Here is a 12,819-nt window from a genome sequence, read left to right on the forward strand (position 1 = left end):
TTTGTTTTTTTTTAATTTTATTATAGATAATTAGATAGTTAGATATGACCACTAATTCCTCTCAAACAAAGTCTGTGGCTTAGACAACTTCATCTAAACTCTTTATGCCTATTGGCTCTAATGATCTAGGATGGCAATATGAATACCTTCTAAATCAAATTGATGCCAACACGATGAAATGTAGATTTTGTGAGAATATTACTATGAGAGAAATTGGTATATTTAATAGTATGCCTTGTCTAAAAGCTACTGATGAGGAAAAATAGGTTATTAAAAGGAGGATAAATCAAAAGAGAAATCATAATTAAGGATAGAAGTAAACATATCTATAGAAAGGGAAGATATAGAAATTCTAGATGTTGGAAGTAAATGCCAAGGAGTAGAGGTTCTTTAGACAAATACACATTTTTTGATCCTGCAGTTTCAATTAATGAGTAGGGGAAAATGGAACAAATAAGTATAAAAGATACTTTTGCAAAAGAATAAAGAGATAGAATGCTAATGGACTTAGCTTATTGAGTTTATAAGTGTAGCATTCCCTTTAATGATATTACTGATAAATCATTTCATATATTGATGGAATTAGTTAGTCCATATGGTCTAGGATTTAAACCGACATCTATGCATGAGTTACGTGAGCCACCTTTTGAAGAAACAAGTGACTAAAATAAATCATAATTTGGAGAACCATAGAAAAATGGTAGCTCTATTTTACTAATGCTTGGATAGATTGAAAAGAAAGAGGAAGAAGCATTATGAATATATATATCAATTATGAGCTGGGGGTTAGTTAAGAAAAATGTGCTTCAAGTTGTGGCTGATAATGCTGATGTTGCTACTAATTTAGCAACTACATGATTGTTAAAGCTAAAATATCTTTATATATATTGGATATTTTGTGCTGCCCACTATACAGATTTGATGTTGGAGATAATATCAAAAGAATGAAGGATTAATGTTCAAATATAGGAGGCAAGTCATTGTCTTCATTTATGGACATCACAAGACATTGAGTTTGATGCACAAATTCACACACAAAAAAAAAGATCGTGAAACTCGGGGTTGCAAGATTTGCCACTTCATTTTTTACATTGCATAGTTTTTTGGAGAAGAAAGAGAAATTAAAGCTTATATTTACTTTCAACGAATTTTTAAGTTGCAAATGGTCAAAAACTACGAAAAAAAAATGAGGGTCTATTCTACTATTCTCAATAACCAATTTTGGAGGCAAATGTCATTAGTATTTAAAGTGTTTATTCCTTTAGTAAAGTTGCTTCAAATTGTTGATAGTGAAAGAAAGCTATTAATGAGATTCATGTATGGTAGGTTGAAAGATGCCAAAAGAGAAATAAAGAATATTTTCAATAATAATGATCTAAGCCTTATGTGATAATTATAAATTTGATAAATTTGATCGTATATTATTTGTTATGATTTTAATATTTTTTATCATACGATTTGTTATGATTGTGAATATGTTTGTTAACTTATTGATTGTTATTGCTGCTGTGAATAATGATTATTTTATTTAGTATTTTAGTGTAGTGAACTATTAATTTTTTTCTCTATATGTTATATTGGTTACTTGCTTACAACATATATATATATATATATATATATATATATATATATATATATATATATATATATATATATATATATATATAGTGTATAATGTATATCTAGACCTTAGCCTATTCCGATCCTGGCTGGTTTCAGCTATCAGCCGATACCCGATCTATTTTGACTTTCTCTTTCTCTTCTTTCTCACCTATTTCGCAAGCAACTGAAAAGATCTCCAACAACCTCGACCTCCGGCAACGTTCTCCATCGAAGATCTGACGATCTTAAGTGAATTGTTTTTATTATTATTTTTTAGTTTTTAATTCTTTTCTCATTCTCTTCCTGCACTGAATAGATCACTGAATTGAAACCTTGATTTTAAGAAGAGATACACTCCAAGAAAAAAAAGTCTCAATAATGGTACAAAGAGATGTAGAAAATAAGATACAACTCCTCTGGAAACGAATTAGAGAAGATCAATCTGTTTCAGAGGCTCACAGTCGGGTTCTGTAAGAAATATAAGATACAAATTTGTTGTGCTTTCATCTCCCATAATGTGTCATATATGTATTTACATCTTTTAATTCACAAGAAGCACCGTGCCTCACCTTAATCAGCTCACGTGCCTCAATGCAAAAAGTTTACACAAGATCCGACTGACGTAAAATTCTATACAGGATCAACTTCAAGTTCACAACAAAAGGTTGATGGTGTGCCACCAAAATCAGCGATCTTCTCGACGGACCTTGTTTGGATCAGATATCATATCCATCATCAACTTCTCGGGAGAATCTTCCCAATTAGCAAAATTTTTCAGATCAACCTGCAAGAGGATGAGGAATAAACGCACTAGTTTTGTGTCTGCTTATGGCATAAGCATCGATATAATACAAGGAAAAAAGTTAGAATCCTGACCTTTCTGCGCTGCTCCGAAAAGAGCGTCTCCCTTTTCTTGTATGCGTTCTGTTGCTCCTTGGCTCTTTCTCCACCAAAACCCCAGACTTCAACCTCCAGTATTGAAGCTTCAGCTGATAAGAAACCCTGCATTGTAAAGTGACATTCACAGATCTTGTTGAATGAAATTTGTGAGGCAATGGCTAATGGCGACGGTTGAAGGCAATGGCTAATGGAAATGGCTAACCTGATTGGGAATCAGAGAACCAGTTTGGTAAGTCTTGTCGACTACATGATGGCGGACTGTAACTCTAGCGAAGTCTTCATCTAGAAATATCCTCTCATTCCCTAAAGTTCCACCAAATGCCAATCCAACAGGCTTCGGTTTAGGTTCGTATAACCTAGTAGAATGCAAATGGCAATACATGAAATTCTGCTCCTTTCCTGCCCAGAAATATCTCCTCTGTCACCAAAAGGTAGAAATGGAAAATAGAAGTGCAAAAATGGAACTTACCTGAAGGAGAACGTACATGGAAAATTGGGTCTATAGCATAAAGATACCCAGTTCTTCCAAAGTACGTATCTTTGTTCTCAAATCCCTGCTCAGTTAGTATACCAATCACCCATCTTCCAGCACTAGGATCACTTTCATGGGCATCTGCTGATTTTGCCGAGAGTAGAATTATTAAGGAGCCATTGTATCCTTCGACATTAGACCAGAACCTGCTCAATCCTTTTCCATGGACTGATGATCTGTAAATGCACAAGATAGAAGTACAATGAGGTACTTGGGTACTTGGCCTACAAACTGCAAAACATGTCTGAACTTTTAAGTTAAAGAGTAGGATTTCACATTTTCATATTAAGAATGTATGCATCATATGCTAGAATAAAAGTATTTCTGGGTGAGGAAATGTGAGATAAATAGGAACAAAAAATTATAAAAAAAAGATTTAGTTATAAAATACAAACAACTAGCACTTTTTGATATTTGTGGCTCATGAGATCTGGTGCTTCTGTCTATTCATCAGGCAGATTTCAAACCCTACAGTCCAGTGGGCATCACATCATGCACACACCCTAACTATATGTCTGGAAGAAAAATAAATCACCAAGAAACAGAGATGAATACTCCTGGATTTATTAAAACTTGCAATAGAACATATATATTGCTGGACGTTTAATCACATGAATAGGCACTGAAATTGTAGGTTTAATCAGAATGAAACTCCCAATCTGCTAGAAAGATGAATAACAAATTATAAAATAAATGTGTAATTCCTTATTGCCTTTCATCAGTCTCAAGAAAAGGACCTCCAAAAAAAACCTAGAGGCTCATGCCTTCGACAAAATTTTTTGAGCACAAATGGCAAGCAGATGCTAGTCTAAAATGTACATCCTGTGACATATAACAGATGAGAGGCACGCACTTTGATGTTTCACATTTAACATTTCTAGAAATAGGTCGATCTTATTGAATTCTTGTTGTTCCATGAGGTTACCGCATTTCAACTCATTATCTTCTTGAATTCTTGTTGTTCCATGTGGTTACTGCATTTCAGCTCATGACAGATAAAAGTGGTGTCTCTTTATTAAGTAATTAACCGATTTCAAATCATTCACATTTAGCATTTCTTGAAATAGGTTGATCTTCTTGAATTCTTGTTGTTCGAGGTTACTGCATTTCAACTCATGACAGACATAAAATGGTGTCTTTATATTAAGAAACTAACTGATTGCCAATAATTTTGCATGGCATGATAATCTTTACACTGAGTGTTCACATGGCCAAAAGTAACAATCAGACTTTCCTTTCATACCTATAGTATTTTGGAATGATATTTGTTATCATTCTAAATGTTTCAGGAAAACTCTTACAGTTAGCTAGTTCGTACTATGGAGAAAACTGTGTTTTCCAGAGATTTTCCAGAGAAAACCCTATGTGTTTTCCAGAGATTTGGAAACCCTGATTTAGAATACTGTTTAATGAGCTTTCGCTGATCCGCATGCCAAATGACTTGTTCGGTTTTTATTAATATAGTAGGATTCAAATTTCCTAATTGGTTTCGATTTCAAAGTTTAATTGTTATTTGGCTTTTCTAGACCTAGTCGGACTCGGTTTCTCTAAACAATTTGGATTTTTATTTGACATTTGATTTTGATTTAGGATTTCTATTTCCATATTTTTAAACCCTCTCTCTCACGGATTTTCAATTCTGTAAGACAACTTTCAGTTTCTCTACCTTAATTTTTCTGATGTAGGATGGCAACAAGCTAAACTGGGGTTACTTTGGACCAGCTGAAGTAATCATGAGAATGATACAAATCACTTCTTAATTAGCACAACATTTCCAATAATTGCTGCCATTCCCAGTAACAATGCCGCACTGTTAATAAGGATTCATGTCCCACAGCACTGAGGTGTCCCATGAGCTTACAGTGCGTGCAATATATAGCATTTTCACATTTCATACTGGACATGACAATATTCATTCCACTCATGGAGTACTAATTCAAGCTTAGAGAGGTCATAAATATTCAAGCTTAGAAAAATCATAAATATAGAGATACTACAAATAAGTTTAAAGTAATATCCAATATGAGAGTTGTATAAGAAGATGCAACCAACCTATACAGAAGATTCTCTATGTCCATTCCAGCAAAAGAGGCCCCTAGAAGTTCTTCACTCAAGGTACTTCTAAGAGTGAGAGAGATTGCCCATGCTCCTCCACGTGTTAAAATATAGCTATCGTGGGTACCCAGGGAGGAACTGTCACTAGCTAATAAAGAGGCGTCCGCATTTTCCTGCATTTAAGTAACAACATGAGCTAGAGTATAATTTGCTTAAAGTTAGTTCTCTATTCCTACAGAAGCACACATTTGCAGAATTCAAAGTTATATTTTAGTAAAGAAAAAACGGCATGAAGGCAATCTCTAATTATGGCAGGCAAAGTTATAAAGAAGGCCTTGGACAAAAATGAATGTTTATACATGCATGCAAGGATTGCCATGTCAGTTGGTCATCAGCATGATATGTCCGTAGCATAGAGAAGCAGACCCTCATGACAAGTAATTGTGTCAGTACAACTTAAAGATGGCATGAGTGCAATGCAAGTCAGCACAACGTCAACATGGGCCAATACAAGTTTCCTGAGTTGGCACTAGAGAAAATTGAGAAGTCCGCTTATATAAGTGCCTATAATTCATTGGCAAAATAGGTACCTATCATATCGATGTCTTTCCAGAGGATCTATCGGATGAATTGCCACTAATGAGAGATATTCAACATGCTATCGATTTCGTCCTGGGTGCATCTCTTCCTAACTTGCCTCATTACAGACTTAATCCAACTGAACATGCTAAACTCAAACGGCAAGTTGACGAGTTATTGAGAAAAGACTTTTTGAAGGAAAGCCTAACTCCTTGTGCAGTTCCCGCATTGTTAACGCCAAAGAAAGATGGAACCTGGCGCATGTGCGTCGACAGCCGCGCTATTAATCGAATAATGGTAAAATACCGTTTTCCCATTCCTCGTTTGGATGACATGCTGGACATGATGGCAGGGGCCACGATCTTTTTAAAGATATATTTAAAAAGTGGCTATCACCAAATTTGTATACGCCCTAGCGATGAATGGAGAACTGCATTTAAAATAAAATATGGGTTATATGAATGGACGGTTATGCCTTTTGGCTTGACTAATGCTCCGAGTACTTTCATGAGAGTGATGACTCATATATTATGACATTTTATGGTACAATTTTTAGTCGTATACTTTGATGACATCCTTATCTATAATCGATCTCGGGAGCAACATATAGATCATCTTCGTCAAGTCTGCGCTGTCTTGAGGAGAGAGCAACTGTATGCAAACTCTAAGAAATGTACGTTTCTGACAAGTAAAGTTGTTTTCTTGGGTTTCATTGTTTCATCTGAAGGAGTGTCTACTGAACCTGATAAGGTCAAGGCTATTAAAGAATGGTCTGAACCCCGTACCATAAGAGATGTGAGAAGTTTTCATGGGCTCACTACCTTCTATCGTCGATTCATCAAAGGGTTTAGTACCATTATGGCTCCAATAACAGAATGCCTCAAGAAAGGTGAATTTAAGTGGTTAGCAAGTGCTACTAAAGCTTTCACTGAAATAAAAAAGAAAATGGTGGAAGCCTGTCATGCGACTCCCCGATTTTACTAAAGTTTTTGAGGTCACCTGTGACGCTTCTAGAGTTGGTATAGAGGGAATCTTGAGCCAAGAAGGTCATTCGATTGCCTACTTTAGTGAAAAGCTGAATGAAGTTAGACAACGATATACTACTTACGATAAGGAATTTTATGCTGTGGTTCAATCTCTGCACCACTGGAGACATTATTTGCTTCCTCAAGAATTCGTAATCTTCTCTGACCATGAAGATCTTCGCTATCTTAACTCCCAGAAGAAGCTTAACGCTAGACACAGCAGGTGGGTTGAATTTCTCCACAACTATACGTACACCTTGCGACATAAGTCTGGAGCAGACAACAAAGCTGCTGATGCATTGAGTCGTCGCATGATTCTTCTTTCAAGGATGAATGCGGAAGTAATAGGGTTTGATAAAATCAAAACTGAATATAAATCATGTCCGGATTTTTAGGAAGTTTATAATTTATTAAGCGATGGAGCGACACAAGAAGTAGATGGTTTCATCTTGCAGGATGACTATCTATTTAAATCTCGAAAGTTATGTATTCCCAGCACCTCGTTAAGAGAATTTTTAATTTGGGAATTGCATATTGGGGGTTTAGCTGGACATTTTGGACACGCGAAAACTATTGAAGCTATGGAACATCGATTTTTCTAGCTAAGCTAAAAGAGAGATGTTATGAGACTTGTTAGTCGATGTCATGCATGTCAACTCGCTAAGCAGCGAAAGCAAAATACAAGATTGTACACGCCTTTACCTGTTCCTAGTTGTCCTTGGCAAGATGTTAGTATGGACTTCGTACTTGGACTTCCAAAGACCACCCGAAAGCATGATTCTATTCTTGTGGTGGTGGATCGATTTTCAAAGATGGCCCATTTTATACTCTGTTCCCGAATTTTTGACGCTTCTCGAGTTGCTAAAATCTACTTTGACAAAATTGTTAAGTTGCACGGGCTACCAAAAACTATTGTATCAGATAGGGATGTAAAATTTACTAGCTATTTTTGGAAAACCCTATGGCACAAAATGGGAACTAAGCTTCAGTATTCAATTACTTTCCACCCACAAACTGACGGGCAAACTGAAGTAGTCAATAGGAGCTTAGGTAACCTACTGAGAACTCTTGTCGGCGAGAATCTAAGAGACTGGGATCAAAAACTGTCAACTGCTGAATTTGCATATAATAATTCTATTAATAGGTCCATAGGTCTGAGTCCAACTGAGGTAGTATATGGTTACAAACCTAGACAACCTATAGATCTCATTCCTATGTCCCATTATCATAGGTTGTCTGAGTCTGCATCTGCATTCGCATCACATATTCATGACTTGCATAAAGAAATCAGTAGCATAATTGCTCAAAATAATACTAATTATAAAATTCGAGCTGATCTAAGAAGGAGATTCAAAGAATTTAATGTTGGAGACTTTGTGATGGTCCGAATACGTCCGGAACAGTTCCCATCTGGAACTGTCAAAAAGTTGTATGCACGAAGTGTCGGACCTTTTAAAATTCTCAAGAAAATTAATGATAATGCTTATGTTCTAGATCTCTCTAGTGATTTCGACATTAGTTCTACTTTTAATATTGAGGATCTAGTAGCTTATAAACGTCCAGATTTTACCCCAGATAATCCACTAGACACTCAGCCTACCCATGAGCCTGTTTATAAGAGACTCTCTTTACCTCCACTTCTCAATATTCCACCTAACACAGCAGATGAAATTGATAAAATTTTAGATGATGAAATTATTTCAACTAGAGAAGGTGGATCCCAATGGTATCTAGTACGTTGGAAAGGACGACCTACATCTGATGACACATGGCTTGATCGTCATGATTTGGAGGTGCATCATCCTAATACCTTAGAGCAGTATGAGAATAGCAGAGCAGCACACTCGACGAAGTCAACTTCTCTCCCACCCGGGGAGAATGATGTGGGCATCACTGATAGGACGCGATGGCGTGTGTACCAGCGCAGGGGGCGCTGACAGTTGATGATCCCTCCTATAAGGATCTGGTTCTGATTTTAATTTATTTAGGGTGTCTTTTATTTATTTTCTATGTAGGGTATTTTTTGCTTAATTCCATTATAGGTCTATATATAGACCCGTTATATTTTCTTTGGAACTTAATGAAAGTTTATGTGATTTTATTTTCTGAAGAATTTTGGTGTGAAACCATTTTCTTAGGGTGGAGGTGTGAAACCCCATTCCTTTCCTTCGTATTTTCTCTTCATCTTTCTCCACCACGTTTTGCATCATGTGGACTAGAGATTTCCATTGTTTCACTTGGACTCAGGTGAGTGGGATTTCATTTTTTTATATGATCACGTATTGTTCTATGTACAAATTAAATATCATATTTCGGTGTGCAATTTAGATATTATATTCTGTGTGCAAATTATAAAACTTAGTGCATTACTGTACTTCTTATATATAGCCATTTCGATAATCATGAGTATTAGTGAAAAAACATAACTAATACATGATTAGACTTTGAAAACAGACACATAGGTCATGTATTGCAGTACATGGCCAGTCATGATTCCGATTTCAGGTTATGACATAATTTATAAATGGGGTTTCTTAATTTTGATAGCTTATTGACCAAAAATTTCCTTAGATTATTCTAATAGCTAAAACTTGAATAGACTATTAAATATATATTAGGACTCTCATGTTAAATGGATAAGTTATCCAAGTTTCATTAAGTTAACTTTAGTAGTACATATTTTACACCTTTGTAGGTTTGTTTTCTGGAAGGTATTAAATGTGAAACACCAAATGTACCGACATTCTGCATATGTACTATGTGGTCTTATGATCTTATCCTGCATACTAATGGCACCTTGATGATAATACTACAGAGAATACAAGCTTTCTCCGGATAGAATTTTCATCATTTAATTCTCTCAAATATTTCCCCAAAATCAAATGTATTAGTCTACTAGTCACTCAAAACTTACAACAGATCTGCAAATCTTTCTTCAAACTACAAATAAGTGCCATTCTGTAAGTCAGTGTATTCAGAAATTAACTTTACATTATAATGCTTGACTTGGTTGCCTAATAGTCATCCACAATGTATATGTAAGAATACATCAATTAATACCAAGAAACCAAGCTAAGCTAAACAATACAGAACCTAGAAGCATTTTCATTTCTTTCTTCGCTATTGAAAAGTACCTTACACTTGCTTACCTAATTGAAATGAGCCAAATTAACAAACTGAGTGGAACAAGAGCCTAAACTCAAGTGTAGAAATCCACTGACATTTGTTTCGACTATAATCATAGGAAAACATCTAATTCAACAATTTATTTTTGTTAAGCAGATCTCAAATACTTTGCTAGAAGCTATTTTAGTTGATAGGTTTCCCAATCGGTATAATATTTCTGCAATTTACTGAATCTATCTTCCAGACTATAATGGCTTCTTTTTCTACTAAAGGTATGGGACAGTGAAGAATAATTCCACAAACCTCCGAAGCCATGCAATCTTGCAATTTTTCCCGGATATAATGCGATAGGCTTTGTACCAGACCTGGAGCCGTCGTCAGAACCCAGGTCTGAAGCTTCTGCACAGAAATACTCTTTTCAAAACCTAAAACATTACAATTCCAAATACCCTCATCATCCCCAACCACGCCGCATGACACCATGGCAGATAATATCAAAGGTTTCACATCCGGGAGAACCAAAACATCCTTCTCCCCATTAATTCGCATCGAAATCCTCCGACACTGCATCATGATCCAGCACATCCACAGAAACATGAGCAGCTCATTCGATCCAAATGAACCACCAACCTTTCCACCATCGTCTTCGTCCGAATCAAATTCCAAGTTACAACCGAAGCCCGCTTCCCTACAAGCCGATGAATACAATCTATATAGCATATTAAGGGATTGCGCCACCGGCATTCTAGCACAGCAACGATTGTAACGTTTTAAGAAATCGACCCAATCGGAGTCTCCATCACTAGTAGTAAAGAAGAGAGAAACTACGGAAGGGCCAAGATGCTGCACTAGCTGCGGAAACTCGTCGGGTACTGGGAGCGACTCAGATGCAAAGGCTGAGATATTCACCGAGAATGCCTCCTGAGATAAAAATTCGAGATGGGTATTGTTAGATTTGAAGCGAGAATGCATCTTTAGGCGAAAGAGATTTGTTCGGGAATTGGGTATGAGAGATTACCTGAAGGGAAGTGACTGGTGTAGTGGAGTTGGGCTGGGAAAGCTTGGAGAAAGCCGCACGAAGAACGGGAAGCGAAGCGGTTGAGGCGGCCAAGGATTCCTCTTGTTGCCGCTCTTGTGATCGGGGTGAACTCTGTTCGGTAGAAGACGATGCGCCCATCTCTCGTGGTGTAGGCAAGGAGTTCAGACGCAGCGAGAGTATATGGCGGTTGAGAGAGAGAGAGAGAGGTGTGCAGGAGAATGGCACAGGTGTCGGGTTCCTCGTTGTAGTTTTGTTTTTGGGACTTCCTGTTCTTCTCTCTTTGGAGGAGCTGAGATCAGCATGGATCTCTTCTGCCTAAAATTCCATAGAAGAGTCAAAAGTATGTTTGGTTGTATAATTTTAAAATGTGGGAAAAAACATTGTTATTATCCTGATTAAAAAGTTAGTAATGTCAATTACTATGTTAGACTATTAGTGATTATCTCAAACTTAAATTATATCATTAAATATTATTACAATATATTATATTAATTATCAAAATTAACCATGTTCAATTCAAAATAATCAGAATTAAAACCAAAAGCATACAAATAATAGAATAAGTTAATACAAAAGTATTTAATAATAGCAAAATAAAATGTGAAGTTTTCTAATATAGCAATACTTTAAATAAATACAATAAAAATAAAATAAAGAAAAATAAAATTTAAGTAATTTAAAATATTATTTTGTTATTTATATATCTAAATTTATTATTTCTTATATGAGGGCAATATAATAATAAAGTCCTTATTTCTCTACTCAGGATATATCATATTATTTGGATGTTATATTCCCTCTTTTAGTAGATATGGCATCTAGTCCAGACTCTTAATCCCATCTATTAATTTCATACCAAATATTAGATCATGTGGGAGCTAAGGGATAACTAATACAATCTCATCTTTATATCCCGTAAAAAAATGGACTCAGATTCTCTCCTACCCTATCGTTGCCCACTTTGTAGACAGGTTGTCACTCTTGAAAAACATGGAGATTTTCACATCTACAAAGAAATTGCAAAAGGTAAAATACTATAGAACAACTACAACCCAACCTAGTAATCCATAAACCCAAGTTGATCGCCCATACCACCACTTGTAAGGCAAACATCCCTTGGGTAGGCTCCCACATATCTGGAAGAAAAGCACTAATATTTGAGAAGAGGATGGCCCATTGCATTGCCCTAACAATCCCCACGACAAACAAGTCATTCATGTTTGTCTTGAGCCACGCTGGGTTTGGGGGTGCCCACTTGACCTGCATCCGAGTGGATGACCCAATAAAGACCTACAATGCACTCTAATAGTCGGTGACCAAGTGAACTGTCCTGCCTTATGTGTAATAACCCAAGCCCAAGTTAAAAAAAAAAAAAAAAAAACTGCACTGCATGGCACAACAGCTCGTGCCATGCAGTGGCAGCGGAGATGGGCGCGTGGGCGCCACGCGCCCCAAGCGCCGGCCCGACCAACCTGGCCGAGCCAACTGGCGCGGTGGGCCCCTACCGCCGCCCCCTCCCCACCGCTTCTCTCTCGCTCTTTCTCTCTCTCTTAGATTCATTTTCATCTCCCTCTCTCTCTCTCTCTCTCTCTCTCTCTCTCTCTCTCTCTCTCTCTCTCAAACACCCCTTTTCTCTCTCTACCCGCTGCCGCTGCCACCTCCACTAACGCCGCTCCCGACCCCCCTATTCAAGACCCCGTGGACTTAACTATCAAGGTTTGATTGTTATCGTAGCAGCGTGAACAAGTGGTTGTTTGGTATTTGTAGTGGTGGTGAGTAGTCTTATCTCTTAGACGCCTTTCTCAAATTAGGTTATATTATATATTTATGTATATGCATGTTTTGGTCTCCAACATGATTTTATGATTTTATCTAGAGATGATTATAGTCGAGCATATTTTATCATGCATTCGATTATGCTGATTTGGAATATGAGTACATTGGTGATATATATAGAGATG

The 12,819-nt window shown here is 36.7% G+C and overlaps 1 protein-coding gene across 1 annotated transcript; it reads right to left on the reverse strand.

The window, feature by feature from the left end:
* Positions 1-1,961: 1,961 nt before the first annotated feature.
* Positions 1,962-11,183, reverse strand: LOC140801443 (uncharacterized). The gene is made up of 7 exons (XM_073156564.1): positions 10,838-11,183; positions 10,123-10,740; positions 5,087-5,262; positions 2,972-3,210; positions 2,705-2,901; positions 2,479-2,604; positions 1,962-2,386 (listed from the first exon to the last, which is right to left on the reverse strand). Exons 1-7 carry the CDS (start codon positions 10,994-10,996, stop codon positions 2,288-2,290), a joined length of 1,614 nt encoding a protein of 537 aa, XP_073012665.1. The 5' UTR covers positions 10,997-11,183; the 3' UTR covers positions 1,962-2,287.
* Positions 11,184-12,819: the final 1,636 nt, after the last annotated feature.

Source organism: Typha latifolia, chromosome 14 (genome assembly GCF_019914945.1).
Source record: "Typha latifolia isolate L0001 chromosome 14, TyphaL0001v2, whole genome shotgun sequence".
Lineage (NCBI taxonomy): Eukaryota > Viridiplantae > Streptophyta > Magnoliopsida > Poales > Typhaceae > Typha > Typha latifolia.

Coding starts and splice junctions, on each gene's coding strand:
- LOC140801443 (XM_073156564.1), bottom strand. CDS start 10,996: ATGGGCGCATCGTCTTCTACCGAACAGAGTTCACCCCGATCACAAGAG. Junction 5,263..10,122: donor AAGATTGCATGGCTTCGGAG/GTTTGTGGAATT, acceptor ACTTAAATGCAG/GAAAATGCGGACGCCTCTTT. Junction 2,605..2,704: donor GTTCTCTGATTCCCAATCAG/GTTAGCCATTTC, acceptor TTTACAATGCAG/GGTTTCTTATCAGCTGAAGC.